The sequence below is a fragment of the Taeniopygia guttata genome, chromosome 7, assembly GCF_048771995.1.
Source record: "Taeniopygia guttata chromosome 7, bTaeGut7.mat, whole genome shotgun sequence".
Lineage (NCBI taxonomy): Eukaryota > Metazoa > Chordata > Aves > Passeriformes > Estrildidae > Taeniopygia > Taeniopygia guttata.
The window spans coordinates 15,270,077-15,295,056 of record NC_133032.1 but is presented as its reverse complement, the minus strand read 5'-3'; the positions used below and the strand labels follow the sequence as shown (position 1 = coordinate 15,295,056).

The window sequence follows — 24,980 nt, the reverse complement described above, 5'->3', positions numbered from 1 at the left end:
ATGGACACCTTGCAATATTCTCCTAGCTTTAAGATGACATGTAGTTTATCTGCAGTTTTCTTCTTCATATATGGAACAAGCCTCTTCACAGGCAGCCACTGCTTGCATTGAACTATGTTCATCAGGTGAAAAATAAAACTGGCATGGAAATTACCTTTCTAGCTGACAACACACAAGGATACATAATCCAATGAAATATTTAAAACACAGCACACTGTATTACACATGTAATTTGTTTTTCATTTCAAGTTTATTAAAACTTTAGCAGTACAAATGATCCAGATTTTAGATTATCAAAAGACCAAACTGAAGTCCACATCTTTAAAAAAGGCGTTCTCCAAAACGTCTCTAAAACTTTGAGACAACAGAAACATTAAGTCCACAAACTCATCCATGCCTGTCATCATCTGTTCCAGGACTTGTTTCATGATCAGACTTTTTATCCTTACTAGGGGCATGATCTCTCTCCTGACTCTTTGATTTTTGGTTTATTTCTTTTTCTGCTGAGGATCTGGTCTTTTCCTTTTCTTTACTGCTGCGTGAGTATGATTTTTTTGATTCTCTCTCTTTGCTACTTGGTCTCTTTTTTGAGTCTGGACTTCTATCCTGATCTCTACTAGACTTTTTATCTCTGCTAGATTCAGGACTACTACTTTCACGGCTTTTCGAATGCCTCTTCCTTTGGCTTTCACTATCATTCCTCTTATATGAGCTTCTAATTTCCCTATTTGAATACCTCTCTCTGTTTCTGCTTTGACTTTCATCCCTCTCTGAACTCCTTGATTCTCTCCTCCTCCTATTTTCTCTTCCTCTGTATTTATCTGGTGTACCTCTCCTTTCTCTACTTCTTGATCTTCCTCTCCTTCTTGTTTCTCTATCTCTATTCCTCGAATAGTCCTTACTTCTACTGCGATCCCTGTCCCTGCTTCTTGATCTTCCTCTCCTACCCCTATCTCTGCTTTTGCTTCGATCCCTGGTTCTGCTGCTGGAGCTGTGTTTTCCTCTGGCATGCTCACGCTCTTTGCTTCTTGACTTGCGTTTCTCCCTGTCTTTGCTCTTCCTATGCTCTTGATCATTACTTCTAGAGCCTGCTCTTTTACTTCTCTCCTTGCTCCTACTTCTTTCTTTCTCTCTCCCTCTAGAATCATAGTGCTTTTCTTTTTCTCTACCTTTCTCATGGTCTCTCTCTTTGCTTCTTGATCTTAGCCTCTTTTCATCATGTCTGCTGTGCCTGGAGTCTCTTTCTTTACTTTTTGATTTCTCTCTGCTTTTACTATGGCTTCTAGATTTAGCTCTCTTCTTGGCTTTGCTTTTGTTATGCTTGTCATCTTTTTCTGAATTTCTTCTTGTCTCCCTGTCTTTACTGCTGGATTTGTGATCTTTTTTCTTCTCCTTTTCCCCTCTTCGGCTTGGACTTTCAGAAACTTGCCTGTGGTCTGATATTCGTCTTTCTCTTCCTCTTCCTGGGCTCTTCTGATTATCTTTCTTGGTTTCATTTATTTCACTCCTTGGAGAGAAAAAGATACAATTTAAAAAAAGTTTTCATTTCCCTCCACTCTGAAAAATTAAACCAGAAGTGAGACAGCTTCACAACTAAAACTTCACATCAGATCATTTTTATTAATAACTATGTATTTTGCAGTAGCATGGTTAAACTCACACACAATTAAATAATGGAATAATCAAGTCAGCACCCTGGCTTCTTGAAAGCAATTGTTATTGAAAATCCAAGATAATAGGTATTGCTTTTAAATAAGCAACAACAACAAAAAAATTAAGAACTGAAAAAAAATTCTAAAACCATGTGCATATGTTCCAGAAAGAAATAGTCTTACTTGTCTCCCTTTATCCATCTTTCTCCACTAGACACTCTCATTCTTTGAGCTCTTTGCATTTCTTGCCTCCAATGTGGAGGAGTTTCACTGCGCCGGAAGCGATCTCTTGACCTGGATCTGGAAGGCGTCCGGTAACGCTTGGAGAAAAGAGAAAATCATGCCTTAGTTTGAATTTCACATGCTGCGATACATAAGTAAGATTTTCACCCTGGTACTTGCTTCTACATAGTATCTAACAGGACACTACACATGTATATACCAAGTTTCCACTGACGAGTTACTAACTTACTGAAAATGTATCTGACATTTAACTAAAGAGGGAATACACAAAGTCGGATCAAATAACTGCTTTTAAGGCAAGATCTACATCAGGATTTTTGTAGTCTGATGAAAGGTTTTCTGCTACTTTTAATTTGCACAAATGCTAATGTTTGTTTACTATCAATGAAGATTCCTTTCTTGGGCAATGCAAAAACAGTACTTCACACTTGTTAAGGATTTTAACTAAAAACTTGAGGGATAGAGACTTCAGTTATTAAAAACATTTGCTACATGCAGCACATAGCATATGGCTTCACAATACTGAAAGAGCCAATTTAACAGCCCCCCCTACCAAAATGGGGAGAAGTCTACCCCACGTTCTTGACATGATGTTACCGGTTCTGTGCTCACTAGAATATGTCCTGAGCTAATTCCATTCACCAATTTAAATATTACCATATTAAATTAAAAAAAAAAGAATGGTTTTTTCTCACCCCCTTCTTCTCTTTTCTGTCCTCCTTCAAGCCTCAGTCCTCAAATCACTTACGATGCACTTTTTTTTTAAAATCAACTATCCCAATGAATATGATTAGTAACACCAGCAGTGAGACTGTGCTACCACCTTGCTTGTTTTGAAGAACAGATTACAAACATTTACCCTTGGTCCTCTTCCTTTGATTTTCCTTCCAGATCTGGTGACTAATAGTCTTCTCTGGTATGTTGACTGTGAATTTGATAGATTACTAAAAATAATGAAAAGAGAATGATATTATTTGTACAATTAAAAAAGAAGGAAAATTGATATTAAAACCTCTTCAGAAACTAAATGAAAACACACAATTGTGTTTTCACAATTTGTGACCACAATAATTTCACAAGACTTCCAGGTTTTTCTATTTTGAAAATAGAATAAAATATAGACTCAGGTCCAATGGATGCTAAATGAAATTAAGCCAGTCATTATACATTCTTTACTCACTAAAACCATTTTCAAAGACTAAGCCTTTGTTCTAGGACAAAGACAGTAGTTTCCAATAAACGGAGAAATCTATTTTTCATCCAGCAATGCTTACAACATGGAACTGTTCAATATGGAAAAGATTCAACATTCTAAACCAGTAATGTGACTGTACCATTGCCAGCACATAGTCAGACTTAAACCAGATATATTACCTCTCTCTTTCCTTCTCTCTGCTTTTTCGCTCTTTTTCTTTCTCATCTACTTTAGGAGGACTTTTCCTCATCAGGAACCGGTTTTCAGGTATAGGAGGAATTTCTTCAGGACGGACAGTAGATAATGGCTGTGCTTCAGTATTTTCATCTTCACTTTCACTGGATGAGCTTTATTTTTGTATAGAAAATATGCATAATGAGTTATTTGGATGAGGGAAGACCCTTCAATCTATTTAAACAATTAAGAAATTCCTTTAATTCAATATACAATGATACCCCAAGAATCTCAGAAAATAGAAGTATTTCAGAAACAACTTTTTTCCCCCCATGATATACTTGTTCCAAAGTATACAACAGCAGTAGATTTCTGACCAATACTTTTTCTCTGCTAATTACAATAGTGCAACACTGAACATATAAATATTCTCTATTTAGATACAACTTTTTGTTTGACTTATTTTCTTTTAAAAACAATCTTGGGAGACTAAAAATTCAGATTTTACACAAGCATATATAACTGTCTACAAACCATAGTAATTCCAAGCAATTGACAAACTTCTGTGAAGAGGGCCTAGATGTACAAAAACAGTATTTAGGTAGCACTGCCCTAAGTGAATGTTTCTTAAATTTCACTGCTAGCTTAGAAAAATGTGATTTGCACTGTGTCCTGGGGTGAATTTATGATGCTTGTAACCCCAATAATCTGTTCTGTTTATGCTGGATATTAGGTTCTGCACCTTTAAGAATGGTTTTAAGAGCAAAGGGGAGGAGAAGAAGCCCAGAATTTGTTATTTGCTCCCCTACATCCTTCCCCTGGACTGTGTTGTCTGCAGCACAGAAAGAGCTCTCCTTTGCTTTTAGTTAGTTTTTAGCTAGTTGAGGCAGAGAAGTTCCCTGCGCTGTGCTTTTTGTTTTTCTTGAAACTGTTCAAACCTGCTCTGGGCTGAAAACCCAGAAAACTGCCAGGAGCTTGCAGCTGTGGCCAGCGGGGCCTGGGACGCTGCATTCCAGCACCAGAGGGACTGAAAACAGAGTGTGTGAGCCGAGTTACAGCCCACAACAAGGCCTTTCTGAATTTGTCATCTCTTCAGAACAGCAAGAGGTTTTATAGTTTAAATATTCATTTTTTATGATTGTGAATACTTTGCTTGTTAAATAAAATAAAAATTTTCCACTTTTCTCCAAGGAAATATTTTCCCAAACCAGCTGGGGGAAGGGGCCACTTGAATCTGCTTTTCTAGAGGGACCCCTTTAGGAGTTTCCTCCCAAATGTGCCTTAAACCAGGACAAACTGACACAACTTTTATCTCACACTAAAATATGACATAACTATTAGATTCAAATTAACATTCTCAGAAGCAAGACTGCTTTCTCATTTTATTATCTTCCAGTGAAACTGTAGGAGTTTTGGCCTATCAGACAAAAAAAATGAAGTATGGTAATTTATTAATTTTATATTTATTTTGCTATATTCTTGCATACTACATTTTTTTAAATTGCATAGCATATGGTTCAAACTGAATTGTACAGAGCAACAAACTATCCCTACCCATTTCAAACCTACCACTGCAACTTTTCAAGCCAACTGAAGTCTTAGTTCATTCATTCACTCCTTTACATGCTGCAGTACATAGGCATGTTTTAAACCATGAACATGACTCTTTACCATCATATCAAAAAATTTATTCTTGTATATGGAAACCAACTATCTCCCAGACTGCAAAACCTGCATTGCTAGTTTATACAAACATAGTCTGTAGCTATTAAGACAAGAGAATGGTACTCTATGATGTACGTGTAAAAAAACAAATCTCAAAACTGACCTTTTCTTGCTTTTCTTTCTCTTTTTCTTTTCTTTCTTATGTTTTTTGGAATTTCTTTTGTGTTTCTTTTTTCGTTTTTTAGACTTCTCTTCTGAAGCACTCTCAGAATCTGATGATGAATCAGAAGATGATTCTGAATCGCTTGAACTTTCCGAGTCACTGGATGAGGAAGATGACTTGTGTCTCTTCTTTTCTTCTTTCTTGGCTTTAGATCAGAATAGCAGAGACACATTTTAATATCAAACACTTCTAAACTAATCTCAGAAAAATCACCCATCTTGTATCTGTCTTAGATTCTTGTAAATGTTCATGAGATTAGTTCATCAAAAAACTTAAAAACAAACTGATGTTTTGGAAAAACATTGTTTCTCTATAGTATAAGGGATATGTCTAGAAAAACAAGACATTTTCATAATTTGGATTTATGAAACTAAGTCTGAAATTTATACTGTCAAGCACTTGCAGAACCATGTACGTTTTCTGATAATGTTTTAGACAACATAAGCTACATACAAAGAAGTCTTTAAAATTTATTTACATGTGTTTATAAAAAATTCTTCAGCTTCAGGTTTCAGTTGACTTCATCAAATCACTAATAAGAGAAAATTTGAAGCAGAAAATAAGAGGTACAGGTTAAACCAAGTACTCACTGACTTAAGCTCACTAATTTATTGGGTCTTACATTCAGAAAGCAGTGATACAAAGAGTGGTGAAAGGTTTCCTCTTCACAGGGATGCAGAAACAGTGCTGGAAACACTCACTTGCAATTAAGGCTGAAATAACAACTCTGTGTGACAATAAGCTAGCTGGAGCTTAATTCACAGAACTGCATCAGAGATGTGGCATATATCCCAACAGAAACAATCCTGGCCCCCTTTTATGGTCATACACTTTAAGGATACTTTTTTTCATGTTACATGCTTAACAAATCCCGACACTGGTAGCATGGATGAAATTCAACCCCATTGCACTAAATCTCATTTATTTTTCAGCTTAGCATCACAGACACAAGTCATAGCTGTGTGACAACTGAGATGAGCTCAGTTGGTCAGAGCTTGGTCAGAGCACCAAGGTTTGATCCTGGTATGGACTGGACCATTCACTTGGTCCATAATTCACAATCCATAAAAGCTGGACATAATGATTCTTGTGGGCCCCTTCCAACTCAGAATACACTGTAATTCTGTGACTTACAAATGGTGTTTTCTATGTGTTTGTTCACAAGCCTCACTTGATACAGACTAACAAAAGCCTGACAATGCACTGAAAAACTTCTTTCCCTTAAAGAATATATTGGTCTTCCAGGTGCAGTATAAACTAGCAAGTACTCTTACCAGTTTAGAGCAGCCTGCTGATTTGAACCATCTCATTCTCATCAGAAGCTTTTAGGGCTTCTTGAAAAATGCTTCCAAAAGACAATTCTCTATGTTTCTGATTTTTCTTCTATATCCAGACCAAGATAACTGCTCTCTGTTCGCAAACTTTTGCTCAACATCCTTATTTTAGCACTATATTTAATAAAAAGACTCTGTAATGTTGTGTATCAGTTTTAGATTGTCTAAATACATACATATTTACAGAAAGTAATGAGTATACATTTATAAAAGAAAACCAAACATTTTTCTAAATAATTTCAATCAAAGGAGCCAGATGTAGGCCAGGTGGCAATGAAACAAAAAGAATCTCACCTCACCTCTAAATACTTTATATACAATAAGTATTAAAAAAGTTAAATGCTTCTGATGTATTACACCCTCAGTTTTGGTCCATTCAAAGGGAAAAATCCTCATATGGCACCATAGTGTTTCTTACATGTTTTCATAATTATTTAATTATTAAATGCAGTGATTTCCTGTATTTTCTTCCTCCCGCCATGTTTTAAGTGCGTCAAGATATGTGACAGTTTTGTCTGCATTCTTGTAACAAGTTCCAGTATGTTAAAATTACTACTTTGAAGTGAGTAATAGATAGAGTAATAGAACTGGAGGCAAGTTAGTGAGCTGCTACTACAACAAATATAATGTGATTCTTAATGTGCAGCAAGCTGTCAATGGGAGCTGTATTTGGGAAATCTATGGCAGGTAGGGAGTAAAATGACACAGGGGAAAAAAAAGTCCCAAACTAAAAAGCCCAGAGCTAGTTACACAGCAAAGACAGAGTATCTTGCAAGATGGTTTGGATGTACTTTCTGGTGACATCTAACTATCTCTGTCCAGCAGCAAATGCTGTTTTGAGTATTGAACCAACCTGGCACTGTACAACTACAGATTACAACAAATAAGACCAATGTGGAACATGAAGGTCATCAAGAAATAGACTTCTATGTACAGTCTAAATGTTTCAGTTCATTACCTTCAGGATCAGCTTTCAACTTATGACTACATCTGAAACATACGTCACTTCCTACTCCATTCACTGTGACCTACAGTATTTGTCAGACTTTGTGAGCTACCCTGATCATGCTGCATGACACAGACAAGTACTCTTTGCATCTCAGCTGCTTAGAGTGAAAAGGGACACACAGTGCACAGAACTAGTAGTAAGTCTTACATTAGCCACATGGTTTGAAATTAAGAAGTGACTAGACCAGAAAACAGTTGGATTCGGGCATAAAATTCAGAACAAATTATACCATCTTGTAATTCACAGCAGTGACAAGCAAATAGTTACTTTATAGCAAATCAAATAACCTTATAAATAATGAATGCAGCCATAATCTACCTTAATTGCAGAAAGCACGCTTTTATAAGCAGTGATTCTACAGGGAGATCTGTGACATCAATGAAAGTCATTAATCAAGTCTAGCACTGCTCTGTGCAGAATGCCCTAGAAATTCACTTTTTGTGAGGAATCTTCACTAGAGACTCTCATGAAAAGCTACCCATCGCACAAAGCCATTTAATTTTTTTGTTTGTTTGTTTTGAACCAGAGTGTCAGTGTTTTACAGTCTCAGTATGTGTCCCAGATGACTTTGGCTCAGCAAAGGTATATAACCTCAAACAGTGCAGCAGGCTTGTTGACTAGGACCTCTTTTACAAAACTGGCACCAAACTCCCATCTGTCTTTAAGAAAATTAACATAACATTTTTTGTTCCACAGTTTTTCTTGTAAGCTGTATTAGCTTAGCTAGTCTGTAATAATCTTTCTAAATACTGGGTTAATACTTTGCTTTCTTCCTTTTTTTTTTCTCCCCAGAACTTAGGATTTTCCCTAGAACTTTAAGATCTTCTAAAAATTATATCACTTGGCCAGAGAAATTATTTTATAATTTTTTTTAATCTACTTTTCACTTATTCCTCCAACTTAAAAGAATTAAAAAAAAGAAAAAGAAAGGAAAATATGATAAACATTCCACTTTGCTAGGTGATCATCCTCCCATGTTAAAAGCTTATCTAGGTCTCTGCAATATTGTAACGGCGATCATTGTATCATTCAATTTATAGAATCCAGGAACATAGCTCTGTCATCATCCACTCATTCCTAAATAAATCCAATTCTTCCACCTAAGGAGATAATTTGTATAGTTGATAAAGCATTTAATCTGATATTCACTTTGTGAAAATCAGTTTACCTTCCCTCAACTTCAAACTATGACAAAACCACTCATACCAAGCACCTTGCTTTTAGTGTGATTCCTTCTGCTAGTGCCATCTTACCTGTTAAACCCAGGTATCAGTTCTATTTTCATTCCATGAAGACCTAATCCCCTTCTTTGGGTTGCCTACCAGACAAGCTCATACAATAAATATTTAAGACCCCCTTGCTATCCTAATGTACTCTCCCACAGAAATTCATCACTGTAGCTCCCTCACAGGCAATCTCCTTATTCCTTTGTCTTAAAATTAAGTTCTTAAAAGCAGCCTTCCTTGATAATTGCCTCATAATTTACAGAATCAGTTCCCTTTTATCTCCCATAGTACTGTACCACAAACAGTTCAACTGTTAGATGACTCTGTTGATGATCTTGCATGACACTGACTGCATCCCAGAAACTGCTCCTCCTGTCTGGATTCCCCTCCCAATAACTGACAAGTCCAAGGACCTCTCCTGCTTCACTTGTGACCTCTGGACAGAAGCTTGTCAAATTTGCTTCAGCTGATGTGCTGTCACACAGTTCCTCCTTTTCCTACTGCTTCAGGCAGCATAGCTCATCAGAGGCTCCATGCTGGGCATTTAGTGAACAGTTCCAGCCATGCTCCCATCTTTCACAGTAGTGGCCCAGTTCCCACTGTAGGTCTTACACGCAGCCTTCCCCTTTCAAAAACAGGATTCTCTACACACTAGAATTTCCACCATGGTCTTTCACACAGCATCTTTATCACACTGGCTGTGCATTAGTACCCATCAGGGCCACCGTCTTCCCCCACATTCTGCTCTGCCTTTCACATGCCTGATCCTGGTGCATAAGGCTTCATGTTCTCCAAACATTCCTACTGCACATTATTATCTACAACTGAGCCTTACAGCTTTAGAGACTGGGCTATCCCATCACCGTGGCATCAATTTCCCCTCTTGGCACACCAAGCCAACCATAGAAACCAGAGCTGCCACGAATGCAGCAGTACAGAGTCAGAGGTACAAGAACACAGAGAAATTGGTAAAGGCAACACAAGTCAAATTCCTCCAGAAGCCTGTTCTCTTTTAAGAGAACTTACAGGGAAAACAAATTTTTTGTATTATTTCAGACTGTTTGGATGACAAGCACTTTAAAGCCCTGCTAAAGGCTGCAGGTCATCAGACTGCTCCGTGACAAAAGTTTCATTTAGTCATTCAAGAATTCTAGAGTGGACTTCAACGGGAGTGTGATGATCCAATGGAGACAGCTATGCAAATGGGTATCTCAACCCCTAGTTTCACCTATCCTGTACCTATACTGTTTTATTTTCTAGTTACAGCACCTGTGCATTTCCTAAGAGATGCCATGCTCCGGAATACTGTCCAAAAAAACCATAATTGTATCCTAACACAAGGCATGATCCAGAACCTTTCAGAAGTCAGGAGGTAAAAGATAACTTTGCTTGGAATTCTGTGGTATTGAAGAGATCACCTCAGATGCCAAAGTCATTCATCCAAATAGCACAAGAAATGAGCAAAAAGGAGGTGTAAAAACAAGAAGCTGAAGTTCAAATGCTTACATTTTCCTTTGCCCAAACAAACCGTTTTTCTTGTGCTGTGTAACCCTTCCAGTATGTAACAGAACGTGCTAAGAACGAAGTAGCAATCAAAATAAGCATCTTGGCTTTCCACTAATGAGATTCTCCGCGGTGACAGCAACATCTTAGATTCTGCTTCTCTCAGAAAATAAGGCTTGATCCAAGCTCTCATACTATGTTCAATTCTGCAATGGCAGAGCAAGACATCCTTTCCAGAAAGAAAGACAGGTTCTGTCATATTCCTCTTTAAAAATAGTTTATAGTAACTTCTAAAGTGTATGAGCTAAAGATCCAAAACCAGACTTTTATAATCTAAGTGCCCATTTTGAAGAGTTACCTTAGAGCAACCTGAAGCAAGTTCAATACCTTCCAAAGAAGTACGAGTTATCAAATAAAGTCAGACTTGCCACCAATCTTCTTAACATAGCATTCTACTTGATATGATAAGTGCTTGCCAGCTTTGTACTAAAATGTAGTGAGTATAAGAAAATTCAGTACAGGAGAAGCTTTGAAAAAAGCAGGTATGACTGTTCTTTAGTGTCTTTTGCATCAACAACTTTTAAGTTCTTTAGAAGACAGACTGCTCTGTGATGTTAGACACCTTTTCACCAACTGTGACATCATCTACCACAAATAAGTTTTAAATATTTTTATAAGCAGGCGGCATGGAAAAAAACAAGCAAAATTACCTCACATGTACAGTTAAACTTTACCTTTGGATTTTGGAATTAACTCTCCACAACTCAGTATGCGTACTTCAGCATATGGTTTACTGGATGCATCTGTTTTTTGGTTTTCTATTTCTCTCACAACTTCTTGACCTGAGATGACTTGTCCAAAAACAACATGATGCCTGAAGAACATAAAAAAAAGTAAGTATTCTTAGTACCTAATTTTCTCAAGGCAGTTCTCAAAAAATGTGTTAAGAAAATAAGAGATATTTACCCATCTAAATGAGGTGTTGGTTTAGTTGTTCTGTTGTTTTGAGATTTTAAATTAAAGAGAAAAAACAAAATCAGTATTAATGAAAAGCAGTCAGCATTCAAAGCATGTAATCTACACATAAGAAGGTGAGCATTATTTTGAGTGCACTAACAAAATTGAACAAAACCAATATATATCAGTCTATGTTTGTGTGCAGTAAAAATATTTAATGTTTTCTATGTTAAACTACCTATTCAATGAAAGACTGATTGCTACATTTTACTGAAAAAAAACCCCAAAATTGCACATAAATTTCTAGACAGAATCCTCATACAGGATATAATACGTTTCTACTTATTGAATTATACAAATACTACCAGGAACAGATACAAAAATCTGTATTAAAAATGCAAATAACCTTTTATACATTAGAAAATAATGAGAAAGCTGGAAGAAAAAGTATCTGCATGTAGAGATTACTTGACATAGAAGCAGAACTGACTCTCAACCTTCCCCTATACCAGCATTACTAAGGCATACATGTCAGTTATGGAAGAGTAGAAAACTGAGATGATTGGAGTAATGACCATTAAGAAATCCCAAAATCAGGTTTTAATGATGACATCCACAACTCGTTATGTTAACTAAGGCCATGAAACATGGGTAAGAGTGATGTATTTTGAGAACATTTTCTGTAGATAATTTACATTTTAAAAGGGTCTACTGCAATGTATTTTTAGAATTTAAGTTTTACCCATAAGTAAGACTGTACTGGAAAGCTATTTTGTGATTAAAAAAAGCCCTCTACTACTTTGGAGAACCCCAAGAGCTGTTTTGCCACCTCCCTGAAAAGAATTTGTTAGAGTACTAAGAATTTTACAGGAAACAAACAGGTTTGCTTTTTTGTCCAAGTTTGAACACAGCTACTGAAAACTACCAAATGTCCTTTTGCACAGAAAATTAAATACAAATAAGCACATTAGGGGTAAAAAAAAAGTACATTAGGAAAATGGCTACTTCTTGACAACCTGGTAAAAAACCATCAATTTTGGCTTTGCACAGGAGCTAGTCTTCAATATCTAAAAGGATTCCCTTTACAACTTACAAATAGCAAACCATAGATACATTTCAAGGCATTTCAATACTTACATAAAGAACTGTGAACCATTTGTATCTTTCCCTCGGTTGGCCATTGAAAGGAGAAATTCTTTGTTGTGCTTTACAGCAAAACTTTCATCTAAAGAAAGTGTTTTCAGTTACTTTTTAAGCATACGATATATGCTTAGGTAAATGCTATCATCTAAGTAAATTAATCCTAGTTAAATTAATCTGTTCGTCTCTTGAATGAAAAGTCATATTAAAAATAGACTAAAAAGAACAGCTATTTTAAAAACATAATTCTGTTCATTCTATGTAACAAGGAGAAATATAAATCAAATCGTTTATAGCCTGAGAGGAAAAAAATTAAAATTTAGTATTCTCGCACAAAAGATCTGTCTCCTACTAACGTTAGCAGAGTTGCTTAAGTTGTTGCTCTATTTTTCTCTGAAACAGAAGCTGTGTATTAGCTATTAATAAATCCCTATTTTTTCAGGCATTTTGTTGTTCTGTTTTTTTCTGGTTTTTTTTAAAGTACACATAGATATTTTGATAGCAATCCCAAACAACTTGTTTGTCTGACAGACAGAGATGAATTTATCAAGCTAGTCATTAAGAAAATTAGTTCAACTTCAATGAATCCTTCTTATGAGCAAGGAATTTTTAATAGTTCGAACTAAATCCCAAAGAAACTATGAAATGTAAAAAGTGTAAAATGTAATCACTATTCTTCATTTAAGACACCTGTAAGAAATTATCCTCTCCCTTCTTTCCCAAGACAGCAAAAAGACTTTTGGGGAAAGGAAACGGCAGACATGAGAACATTTGTTCAATATTGTTTGGATACAGATGGCAGGAGGAAGTATTTACAAAGAAAAATGTACAATATTCATAATGCTACTGTCACTAGCCATGACAGGGATGGTCCCACTCACTCTCCAATCACTTGTACAATAGCATCAAATGTCAATCTAATCCTATGGTGCATTGGGTAATTGATCCAGCCAAGTTGAACAGCCAGCCTGCTATTGTCAGAAGATAAGTGGAGGTTGTGCTCATTTTCCCATTTCTCCCAGACATACATTTCCTCAAATCCAGCTACTCATTTGTGTTGGTTCTCATGCTTGCCAAATTGGATCCACTCACTAACATGGGAATATATAATTTTTTTTGCTGCAATAATCTTTAGGAATTTTAGCAAGCTGAATCAGGCTAAAGTTTGATCAGAGTCTGTTCTGTGCAAGGTAAGGCCTCCTCCCTCTTTTGGCATTTGCAAACTGTTCATTCCACTGAATGTAAATTTGCAGCCTGGCCCAACTACAGCAGTGGATAATTATTGTGTGTGCTGCAAGCTCAGACAACCAATGGTAAAAAAAAGTATCCTGGAGGGGTGAAGGGCTCAACCTTGCCTGGGTGGCAGCTACCCAGCACCTGGGCTTAGGTGTAACACAACAATTGCTCCAATAAACACAGATGCTCCACTACGTTCTAGACAAACACAGGCTGAGAAACACAGCAACTATAACTTTCTCTGCAACACTGGCTGAGAGAGAAACAGGACTGTGAGAAAACTAAAAGCTCTATTTAATTCATATTGGGCTCAGGAAAGTAGGGTTTTGTGCATTTTTTAAATAAAAATTTGCAAGGAAACAACCCCATCCACACCTCTCTCCTTTTCCCTCAAAGAGAAAACCGTCTCCAGCTTTTAGCTAGCTGAGCGAGCCAAAAGTAAATGTCTAAAATCAGTAATAAAAATATAAATCTGGTAAAAGGGACAAATACAAAGGAATTCAGTTTTAGCTTTTCTTTTATTAAAATGGTTAATATCTTGGAAGTAAAATAACTTAAAGGGGACAGTCAAAAGCCTTCAAGACCGACAAGATCTTTTAAAAAAATGGAATTCAGGTTTACAGAACAGAGACTACTGAGTGTAAAGGTGATTGTTTATTTTAACATCAAAATAGAACAGGCTGATAGAACTCTTACCTTCAAAAAAGCCACCATAAATGGATTCTCCTCCTCTGCCATTTCCTTAAAAGAGGAAAAGTGACAATAAAAGTAGTAATTAAAGGAGTTACATTATGTGGAAGGTGCTTCATAATACTGATGCAACTGCATCCAAGTCAGTGACATAATTCTTCAAGATATTGAAACACAATCAAGATGCATCTTTATTATCCAAAAGCCAAAATCTTGGAAAACAAGAAAGTATTCTCCCATATATTCACCAAGAGTCTCCCTTTTTATTTTATTTCCCAGCAGCAGATATAATACTTTATTCTCACACTTTAACCTTTCAATAGTAGGTATTTGGTTCTCTGAACTTGAGATAACTTGAGCAAAAGTGTGTGAATGTACATATAAAAGTTTATTATACAGGTTCTCATGGAAAGGTTCTCACACAGAAGAAAGGGGAAAAAGCAGTGATATCTGTCAGAGAATGATTAACTTAAGTAAATGGTTCTACATAGAACTATTGCAATGTTTTATTACATAAGTGGCAAAATTTTCTTTAAAGATTTGTATCATACCTTCACTGAAGTCACCTCCTTGGATCATAAAATCTTTCACAACCCGGTGAAACAGACAACTCTTGTAATGCAATGGCTTTTGGGTGGACTTTCCTGTACCCTTTTCACCTAAAGACAACAATGAACAAAACCAAAAATTACTCTCTGCATCTGTAAAATCTTCATTTAAAAAAAGTTCTATGTAAAGCACTCAACCAAAATAATCTTCTGGCTTCTGAGGCAGACGCTTACATGTAATACCAGTAACAAACTGGCATTTAAGAAAGCAGTGCAGAAACTGTCTCTGTCTCTACAGTTATACTAGAAGAACTCCTTACTGGCATTAGGATACAACTCTGGTCACTTCCATGCAGATTAACTGAAGCTAAACATCCAGTTTACATTTATGACAACTGGTATTGCTCAGAAACATGCAAGAAACAATCAGATCTGTAGTTAAAACACGGCAAGGTTAAGGTACCATAAAAACTTGCAAGAAACCCATAGAGGCAGGGGAAAGGAGGAGGACTCTCATTCCCTCCCCCACTCATGATGACTGACAACTGCCATCTTCTTGCATCAGATCTGCTGTTTAAGCAAACCCTGTTTCAGCTACAACACAATGGCCTCTCCCTGCTCAAAGAGAGAAGATTTCTGCCGAGTTAGCAAGATGAATGGCTCATGGTGGGTCCTGTGAAAGTAACAGTAAGGTAATCAGTGGGACTTCTCAGGGAAGACCACTTCCTCTTCATGCTGGCAAACTGTTAGACAGCATCTTCCTATAATCTTATTCTGAGCAATTAACCAGCAGCTTTTGACAAGGGCAGTTCCTCCGAATTTACAGGGATCTCCACATGGATTTGACGAGCTAGAAAAAGCCCCACTTTTGACAGCAACTCTGATAAATGTGAAGCTCTGTATGTACCACTAACTGAGTATGCCAGGAAAACATGGAGCTGTTCACCTGTGTTTCATGAAGACAGCACACACTTTTCAAAACTTCCAGAAAAAAAGAGTAAGGAAAACAAAAATTAAGTCTGAATAATTTGCTGATGATCAATATCAAACTTTCTGTTTATTTTTTCTCATTGTTCCTGTATGTGTTAAGGCAGCAAACTAGTTCAGGATCTAAATTTGATTATGTATGTCAGCAAACAGAGGATGAACTTAGTCATACTTATTGCTGACCTGAAATGCTGTTGAAGACTTCACAAATATAAGGCAGTAGTAGGGAGTAACACTTTATTCAATAATCTGACCTTTGGGCGATTGACAGCAGATCAAGAATGCCACAGTCATTTGTTAGCATAGTCACCGTAATTAAAATCCATTAAAGTTCAAATTTGTCAACAAATTTTGATAATCTGATTTTGTGACATTAAACCTATTGTCAGATCAGATAATGTCTACATTCCTGCAGACATCCTGAATGGTGTACTGCATGACTGTAATCATGTATCCACATTTGATTCAGATCACATTAGTACTGCTGAGGGATTCACTATTAACAGCTACCAACTCTGAAAAACCACCAAGCTGGAAGGAAAGGAAGTAGAAAAAGCTGAAGACAGAAAGCAGATACGCTATTTATGTATTCACAAAGTTATTCTTACGACGATAAACTCAAGTTTTGCTAAGCTGTCAGTATTTGCAACAAACATATGCTGTCTACAGGAAAGTAATTCTGTTTGTAAATGTTTCGAAGGGAAAATCTACTGAGTATTTTACACTTTCAATTGGAGTAGAAATCACCAGTGTCCATCAGAAATTAAAATAACAGAAAAGGCAACTGATGAATACAAGGATCACCTTTCAAATTCCACAAAGTATCATAAGACTGAAAAGTAAATCTGCAGGATTGACCTTTTGTTGGCTACCTTTCAAGACTGGATGATGTTATATAATGTGAACAGTAGTATCTGTGCTAGTAACAGAAAATCAGCTTAGTGTGCCTGTATTTAAAGTTGGTTAGTATATACTCCCTGAAACACACTAAGCCAAAGCTACAACTGCTTTGACTCTACATCATATGTGTAGAATCATATGTGTGCCATCAGCTACATATTCAGAGGTGACAAGAACCAACACTGAACTCACTTTCATATTCAAGAAAATATCACTAATAATAACAGACATCAAACTAGTTAACATGGCATTACATTAAACATTACAGATAAAATAGTAAAATCCACAAACCTGTGCAAAGGCAGCGAAAATTCTCACATGTCTTTGGACACACATCTGAAAACAATTCAAAGACCACTCTTCCAGCTAGGAAAAAAAAAGCAAAAAAACCACCGTATTTACTGTGAAGTTAAATGGTATTTGTAGTATTCCTATACATATCTCATATGAGTATCATGCTACTGAATTGATACATTAATTTTCTTACCGGGTACATTGTTGATGGCTATGTCAAAAAAGCAACGAGGTCTCTGGACTTTTACTCCCATGGCTTCAGAAGTCTAACTACTGTAAGTAATAAAAATAAAATTCAGTTTTTCCTTCTGTGCACTGAAATCACATGTAAGTCAATACAAAAGTCAATAAAAACTGGAGAAAAGCAAACAAAAAACCCCAGACAGCAAACATTACCATTTTTTGAATTTCAAAAAATGCCAAGTACTATAGGTCATTTTCATGTGTTGCAGCCCCAGATGAGTGATTTCCTTCATGTTTGCTGCAATAACATTAAATTTAAACTTGAGTGCCATAGTTAAAGTGGGGAAACACAAAAGGAAAAGATCCTGTGAGTTACAGGCAAGACTTTAGCATTCAATTTTCAAATTTCAGTATTTCCTGCATTTCTGTCATGGCAGGAATAGCTGGCAGTTACCAGGCATTGCTCCAATTAGGATTCAAACCGTTCTTGACAAAATAAATACAAGGGTATAGCTGTTCCACAACTGCTTCTAAGTGAAATTATTTTGGTTTTTTATTGTCTCTTTTCCTTTCACGTCATTGTTTATGTATTGGGATACCATCACTGGTAACATTTAAAAGATATATAGAGGCATAGTGTTGCTTAAAGACATGGTTTGGTTGTAGACTCGGTACTGTTAGACTTACTATTAAACTCCATGGTCTTAAGGAGTTTTTCCAGCCTAAATGATTCTGTAATTCCTTATAGAAAATTTTAATGCAGCTTTTGCCTTAGCCTATATAAATCCTTTTACTTTTGTGTAACAAGCTATGTCTTATTTCCATTTGCATCTCTAACATCCGAATATTATGTACAACCATATTCTTTTCCTTTTCTAAATCCTTAGCCTCTCTGAGTTACTTCAGACTGGAAAGAAAAAAAAAAAAAAAAAAAAGAAACTGAACAAAAAACTAACAGTGGCTGCAAAAGGATCTGTAAGACAGGATTACTTTTTCCAGAATTTGGACTGTAATCCATACATTTTCAGTCTTAATTATTTTTTATTGCCAGAAAACATGGCTCAAAGCTAGATGACATACTGCACACATCTCTCCTAAAGCTGCACTCATAGCTGTACCACAGAACATCCTTGAAAAATGCAATTGTCACCATCTGCCACTCGCAGCATATGAACAAGTGGCTGTAAAAAATCGAGACAGCAGTGTAATCATGTTAGCCTATATTCTCCCTACTTGTGCTGTCACTCCTAACATTTTGCTAAGATTACACAGCAAAAATTCCCAAGAACAATGCATGACTGGTTCAAATTCAAACACCGCTCAGTAGTTCATTATTCATGTGATTTTTAGCATGAGAAGATTTTAAAAAAATGCAGAATCTCAGTAGATATTCTATGTGTGTGTAACAAATACATTCACACACACAAGCCAGACACTGGTCCAAAGCAGCAGGCTTATCTCAGTCTGCTTGAATTGAATTAGCATTTCTCTCCTATTAGTACAACCAATTTAGTAGCTGGCAGAGAAGCAAATAGAGAAGATGCCCATAGCTGAAAACCCCGATGCCATCAGGTCAGCAGGAGGCTGCCCAGGTCACCACCCCGCTGCACAGACTGCAGCAGTGCAAGGCAGGCAGGGTGTGCCCAAGGAGGGATCACAGAGGGCAGTGGACAGGCTGCTTTCAGAACTGAGACCAGCCAAAGCACAGCCACTCACCGTCAGGGACAGAACAGACTACACAGCTGCATGGGGATACTTTTTTCAAGGAAACCTTTCACAATAAATGATGTAATAAATATTACAGCATTTAATAATAGCACCAATTTGTATTGTTTTATTATTATTATTTTAATACCACCAATAAATATTGTTTGGTGCTAGAACTGCCATTTTTAACTGAACTGAGACCTCTAAGGAGCATCAGTACCACAACTGATTGGCTGCTTGTTCTCAAACTTCAAGTATTCAATTAATTTAAGTATTTAAGTATCTAATGCTTAAGTGACAAGGAATTTCTTGCTTTACTAGCAGTTTGCTTGAGAAATGTAGAGGTATGCCTTAACATTTATATACAGCATTTTAGCCAAAATAAATTACAACTATCTTAATACGTGACACAATTTTTATTTCAAACACTGATGACTAAAGCCATGTTGTGAAATGAATATAAATATACCAGTGTCAGTCAATGTTTAACTCTGTTTTGTAGACTATGGGAGAAAGAAATCAGAAGTAAAGAATTCTACCCAGCTCTCTATCCCGACCAAGTTTTCTCGATTTGATGTTTTTCTACCTCTACATTGTTTCATGAAGAGTGGAGCAAACAAATTTAGTTCATATTCTAACCATTACCTCCAGTGTATCCTGCACTTTCCCTAAATCCTACAATAATATCCCCTAAACACCAGCTGCACTAGATTCTAAATGACAGGTATGGCAATGGGTCAGTATGAACCCCCTGAACGGACACCAGGCCAAGCAACTGTATCTCACTCTCGAGCTCATGGTGCCCAGAAAACCAGGCTAAGATATCAGTGACATTTATCCTACCTACCTCACAAGCCAAGTGAGCATTTCTTCTCCAATATACTTAAGTATTCTTTGCACTGTTATTACAGCCAGACCTTTTCCTGTGCTACAGGGCAAAGTACCAAGTTACAAATGGTCCTTAAAAGTAATAATTGCTATTCATGTAGTAACACCAAACACAATCTTCTACACACTGATAATTTAAAACCTGTCCGAATTAAAAACAAGTACAGGGAGTCTGAATGTTAAATACAAGATCAACAAAGAAAACCACAAAAACTATGCCAAGAATAAAGTCAGAAAATATCAACAATGAAGTCAGAAAATACAAGCTCAGTAGCACTATATATCTGATAACAATAGGGCTTAAGTGATTTGCGCTATTTCTCTCTCAAAATTTATTTTCCATTAGAACATGGATATTCTTAATCTTCAATACCCTGCATTTTTAAATTGTGATCTTGATAGAATTTCACTAGTGAAAGGAATATGAATTTTATGTGAACCCAAAAGATGCTTACTATACATACATTCAAAAATGTGCTATGGAGGATAATCTTGGTAAGTCAGATCACTTTTTCCTTCCAAAACTCTAAGAAAGGACAAGATAGCAGCCCAAGTACTACTCTGAAATTTTCAAGTTATTCATCATTCTCAACCACCTTCCATTTGAAGAGGCTCTTACTAAGTCTAAGTAAAAAAAAAAAAACAAAACCCCAAAGCCAAGTACCTAGAATATCACTTCAGTGTATCTAAAAAAAGGGCTTGTTTCTTTTATGTCTGAAAGTAGAATTACAGTTCAGCTTAGAGCATATTGTCAACAAATAAACCAAAAGTACTTAGTCTTGTCAGAACAGCTGCACCCACAACCAACATTTCACCAACTGTGTCGCCCAGGGTTCACATTACTTCACACCTCCATCAGTCTCATTATTTTGTATAAATACTTGCAGGATAAAGCTGACCAGCTCAAGGCCAGGCTGCCAGCAGCTCTTCTCCTTCAAAATCATCTGTGCCAATGGAAAAAGATAACTATCCCAAACTGTTCACAAGCATTTCTGCCAGGGATTATCACTGATATTTGTTGATGTGTTTAAAAAACACATCTTGGGGAATTTTATTTCCAAAATCACCTGTGCAGGGATCTGGTAATAATACTTTTTAACATATACTAGAGCCTTTTGACTGAACAGGCTAGAAAGCTCTCACAGATGCACATCAACTGAGTATCAGCATGTCATGCATCCCAAAGAAGGTGACAGCAAGCAGCAATACAGCAGTGTTTCCTTGTTTCATAGGAGAGAAAAAACAACCATCTCTATAACTGTGCTGAACTACTGATGGTTCAGTCCCAGTACAGGACAGAATATTAAACAAAGACCTATTTAGTAGGAAAAAAATTCATTGTGTCATATTCCTTCACTTGCTTGCCAGTTCTTTCAGATTTTTAATTTCTCCTTTACCTTGCCTTTGAACATGCTTCCTTGCATCAACTTAATTACCTGCACTGATCTTTATTCAGTGTCCAAACGAAGTAAACAATGAAGTACAAAGGCAGCAAGACTAAACTACATTGATACATATTTCAAAGACAGGCATGTAGAATCTCCAGAAATGTATTTTAAAGCAAAACTTTGCATTCAGAAAATGCAAATGCACAAACTGAACACAGAACATATATTCTTTAAGGCTGTGGCTGCAGTCACTTGAAGACAATATAAATGAGGGCTGATACTACAACAGAAGGTTCCTACAACCATGTGTTTAGCTTGCATAAAAGTGGCTACATGGCTGCATTAAAACCACCCTTTTCCTCTTCCCTCCACAGAAAGATACAGCAGCAGCACATATCAGCCTAAAGTGATGGCAGAGGCATAGACTAAAAACATTACAAGTTCTTTCCAGTATGGATTAAACTAGAAGTGAATTTATGATTGTGAAATGGAAGTCATAATTTGTTCATAGATCCATTCCTGTGACAGAGCTTGCAGCTGTGTTAGCATGATAACCAAAGATGTGAACAACAAAAACCTGAATAGATCAACTCTCTATCTCCATAATTTCTTTAGCATTTTTCCCTAAACACCATCATCTTTTCCTCTGTACTTCATGATCTGAACACTCTGAATTAGCAGCAATGACATCTAAGGAAATGAATTTTTTTCATTTCACTAATCAGCAGCACAGGATTTTTGTTGCCAAATTTAGGAATAATGTGCTACACTAGAACACATTTCAGATTTAGGATGACGTCTTTGCAATCACATGGATTTAACACACCTACAAGAAAGAAAATATTTGCTTTCTACACAGCTCTATGAAATTTATGTAGAAAGACTTTCAAGTCATCACTAAAAATCATGCATTACAAGCTTTCAATCTGACAGTCCCTTCAAAAGAAAAACCGCCCATAAAATAAAACTTTCAACATTTTTGCAGGCAAAAAGTGATTCACACCACTTTTCACCAGGTCTCCTCTCTACAACAGTGTTAGAAGTATTTACTGGACTACTGACATAGGATTTGTTTCCCTCTAAAAAAGGAAATCAGACACCTGACAATATCAACCATTGTCTTCCATGGAAGTGAGGCAAGGGAGACTTAAGAAAATATCACCCTTAGATAGGCCCTGCCTAAATATGCAGTACATATTCCTAACCTTACTGCACCAGTAAATCACTTATACCACTTTTAGTATTATTTTTTGCAATTACAAACATTATTTAGTCTTCTTGTGCTAAAGTATAAGGAATGCACGCCCAGTTTTAACACCCCAGCTGGAAGAGCAGAAAATTCAGCTGAGAAGGTAGCAACATCCTGAAACTGTTTACACAGAAATAGAGGATCCTACTGGATCATCCCCTTTACTTTTTCTAGAAAAGGGTTATCTACAATGAAAAAATGTTAAAATATGTTGTCGTGCTCTTGTCACTTGCAATTAAAAATCTTTATTGTCGAGTCTGAGTCATGATTTTCTATTATCTAATTTACATGGAAAGGACTTTTTTTCCTATGTTATGATTTGTGAAAAAATACAGGTGTTTTCTGTCAGGTCTGTACACAAATAGGTGCACTTGTTGGTGTGAATCCATGAACTTTTATTTTGAAACTTAAAAGTGCTAAGAAAAGGCAAGTTTATGCTTTGTATGAAAGGAGAAAAAACCTTTTATAGGGCGTAATCTCCAAGTCATGCAAATCCCAAAATTAATTTCAGCAGTGGAATCCTTTCCTACCTGTTACTGAAGATGAGAGTAAGGCAAGACAACCATGCAACAGTAAGAGACATCTTTGAATGCCAACCAATATTTGTCAACCATAACAAAAAAACCCAAAAAACTTGTTGTATCATGTTTTATTCTCATGTTCTACCCATTTCTCTGCTCCTCTAGATCCCTTCTATATTTCATCCCAGCCTCTGACCTAAACCTCACTGCATTAGAAGATGGCTACATTTTTAACTTGGCACTCACTGACTCTCTTACAAATGGAAGCTGGCCTCTAAATTACAATTGCATGGAGGAGTGAACTGGCAGTGGAGAAATCATGCTGCAACACAGTAAAATTCTTCACTCTATTACACATTCTTTACTCTAAATTCCCTCATAACCCTCAGATTTTCTGAGATCCTATGAGGAAAAAAACCCAAATCTTCTCTTGATAGCTTGATGACTGCCAGCTAATTAAAGCAATAATGTTTGTTTCACAGAAGAGGTGAAAGAATGGGAAGTCTTAATGAGAAATATAGTCCCAAAGGGTGCTCTCAGAGAACTACTGATGCTGCTATCCCTTTTATGCTACCCTTCAGATCTACTGCACACACAGGAAAATACATTATTTCTGAAATATTTATACACAGTTTTTACAAATGGATAAATCAAGCTCTGTGAGTTTAGAAAAACTAATGCTTCATAAATCATGTCTAATGTACAAATTGTTACCATATTTTTATTGTGGTAGCACCTAAAAATCTGAGCCATGCTGGACCCCAATGCAATGGGAATAGTGAAAGAAAATGGTGGGTAAAAGATGAAAAAAACCCCAACAACATGAAACCACACCAAAAAAACCACTAGTAACATTTATCATTGTCAAAAGAACAGCCTCTTCTGCTGACAATATAGAAAAAAAAACATGAAACCTCCAAAACAGTCTCTCAGAAAAAATACGTCTTAGAAAATAGAATATATGCAAGATAATATTCTGACACTTCTCTTAGATCAGGTCTAAGTTGACTACTAAATAGAATTAACTTAACCAGTCAAACATTAGGAAACTACTGGCCAAAATGACTTTATCATTATTTATAAGTTTTCTAATTGTGACTGAACTTAAAAGCAATGTTTAGCACGACAACAGATGTTCTGTCCACACTTTCAGTGAACTATTTCTCTTAAGTCTCTCAAAGCCTCTTCAAGGCCTCAAAGTACAGTCACATAAACGCAGCACTTTTAGTTCGCTCATGGCTGCAAACAAAATGAGCCTAAAACTCAATACTCATAGAAGTCTTAGGAAATCCTTAAAAGAGAGAGGCAGAGGAGTCTCCTGCCAGACACGGTAGCTCCTACAGGCTCCACTTTCCTAGGAGAGGCCTGCAGAGGGGAGAACATGTGGCACGCAGACAGCCCCGTTCCTTCCTCGTCTAGGGGAGGAGGGAAGACTCATTCAAACTCCCCAGCCAGCACCCGAGCAGGGCGCTCGCTGCGGACACAGACCCGCGGCCAGCCAGGCTGCGGAGAGGCACAGCCGGCCTGGCAGCCCGACCCCCGGCGCCGCTTCACCCACCCCTGCCGCTCCCGCCCGCCTTGGGCCGCACTCGCAGCTCCTCACACCGCTTCCCTCGCAGGGGCCGCCCTCAGCCGGGATGCGCCGAGCGCCGCGGTCTGCCTGCCCCCCGCACAGGAGCGGCCGGGCCGCGCGAGGGGCGTGCGCGAGGAGGCGGCGCGGGCGGCCGCCCCAGGCCCGCTCCGAAGCGGCGGTCGGGCCAGCTGGGAAGGGCCGGGGCTCCTTCCCGCGCGGTGACCGAGCCTCAGGCCCCGCGGTACCGCGACCTCCTCCTCCACCGTCCGCCCAGCCCCCGACGCGGCCAGAGCGACGGCCCTCACTCGGCCACGCCGGCGCCCGGCGCGGCCGGCACTCACCCGCTGGCGGCCCTCGTAGCTCCGCGCTGCTCAGCGCCGCGCTGCCGCCATGTTGGAGCTGGTGCGGCACGGACTGCGTCAGTGGCGGACAGGGCGGGAGCGGCGGCCCGGGGGCGGCGCGCAGGGGGCGGGCGGGGGAGTGCGGCGGCGGGAG

The 24,980-nt window shown here is 37.6% G+C and overlaps 1 protein-coding gene across 1 annotated transcript; it reads right to left on the bottom strand.

The window, feature by feature from the left end:
* Positions 1-231: 231 nt before the first annotated feature.
* Positions 232-24,967, bottom strand: PPIG (peptidylprolyl isomerase G). Its single transcript, XM_004176726.6, has 13 exons — positions 24,827-24,967; positions 17,170-17,249; positions 16,974-17,048; positions 14,799-14,906; positions 14,254-14,298; positions 12,319-12,406; positions 11,191-11,220; positions 10,959-11,098; positions 5,093-5,297; positions 3,270-3,437; positions 2,755-2,839; positions 1,836-1,972; positions 232-1,507 (listed from the first exon to the last, which is right to left on the bottom strand). Exons 2-13 carry the CDS (start codon positions 17,228-17,230, stop codon positions 388-390), a joined length of 2,262 nt encoding a protein of 753 aa, XP_004176774.5. The 5' UTR covers positions 17,231-17,249; positions 24,827-24,967; the 3' UTR covers positions 232-387.
* Between the last annotated feature and the right edge of the window lie 13 nt (positions 24,968-24,980).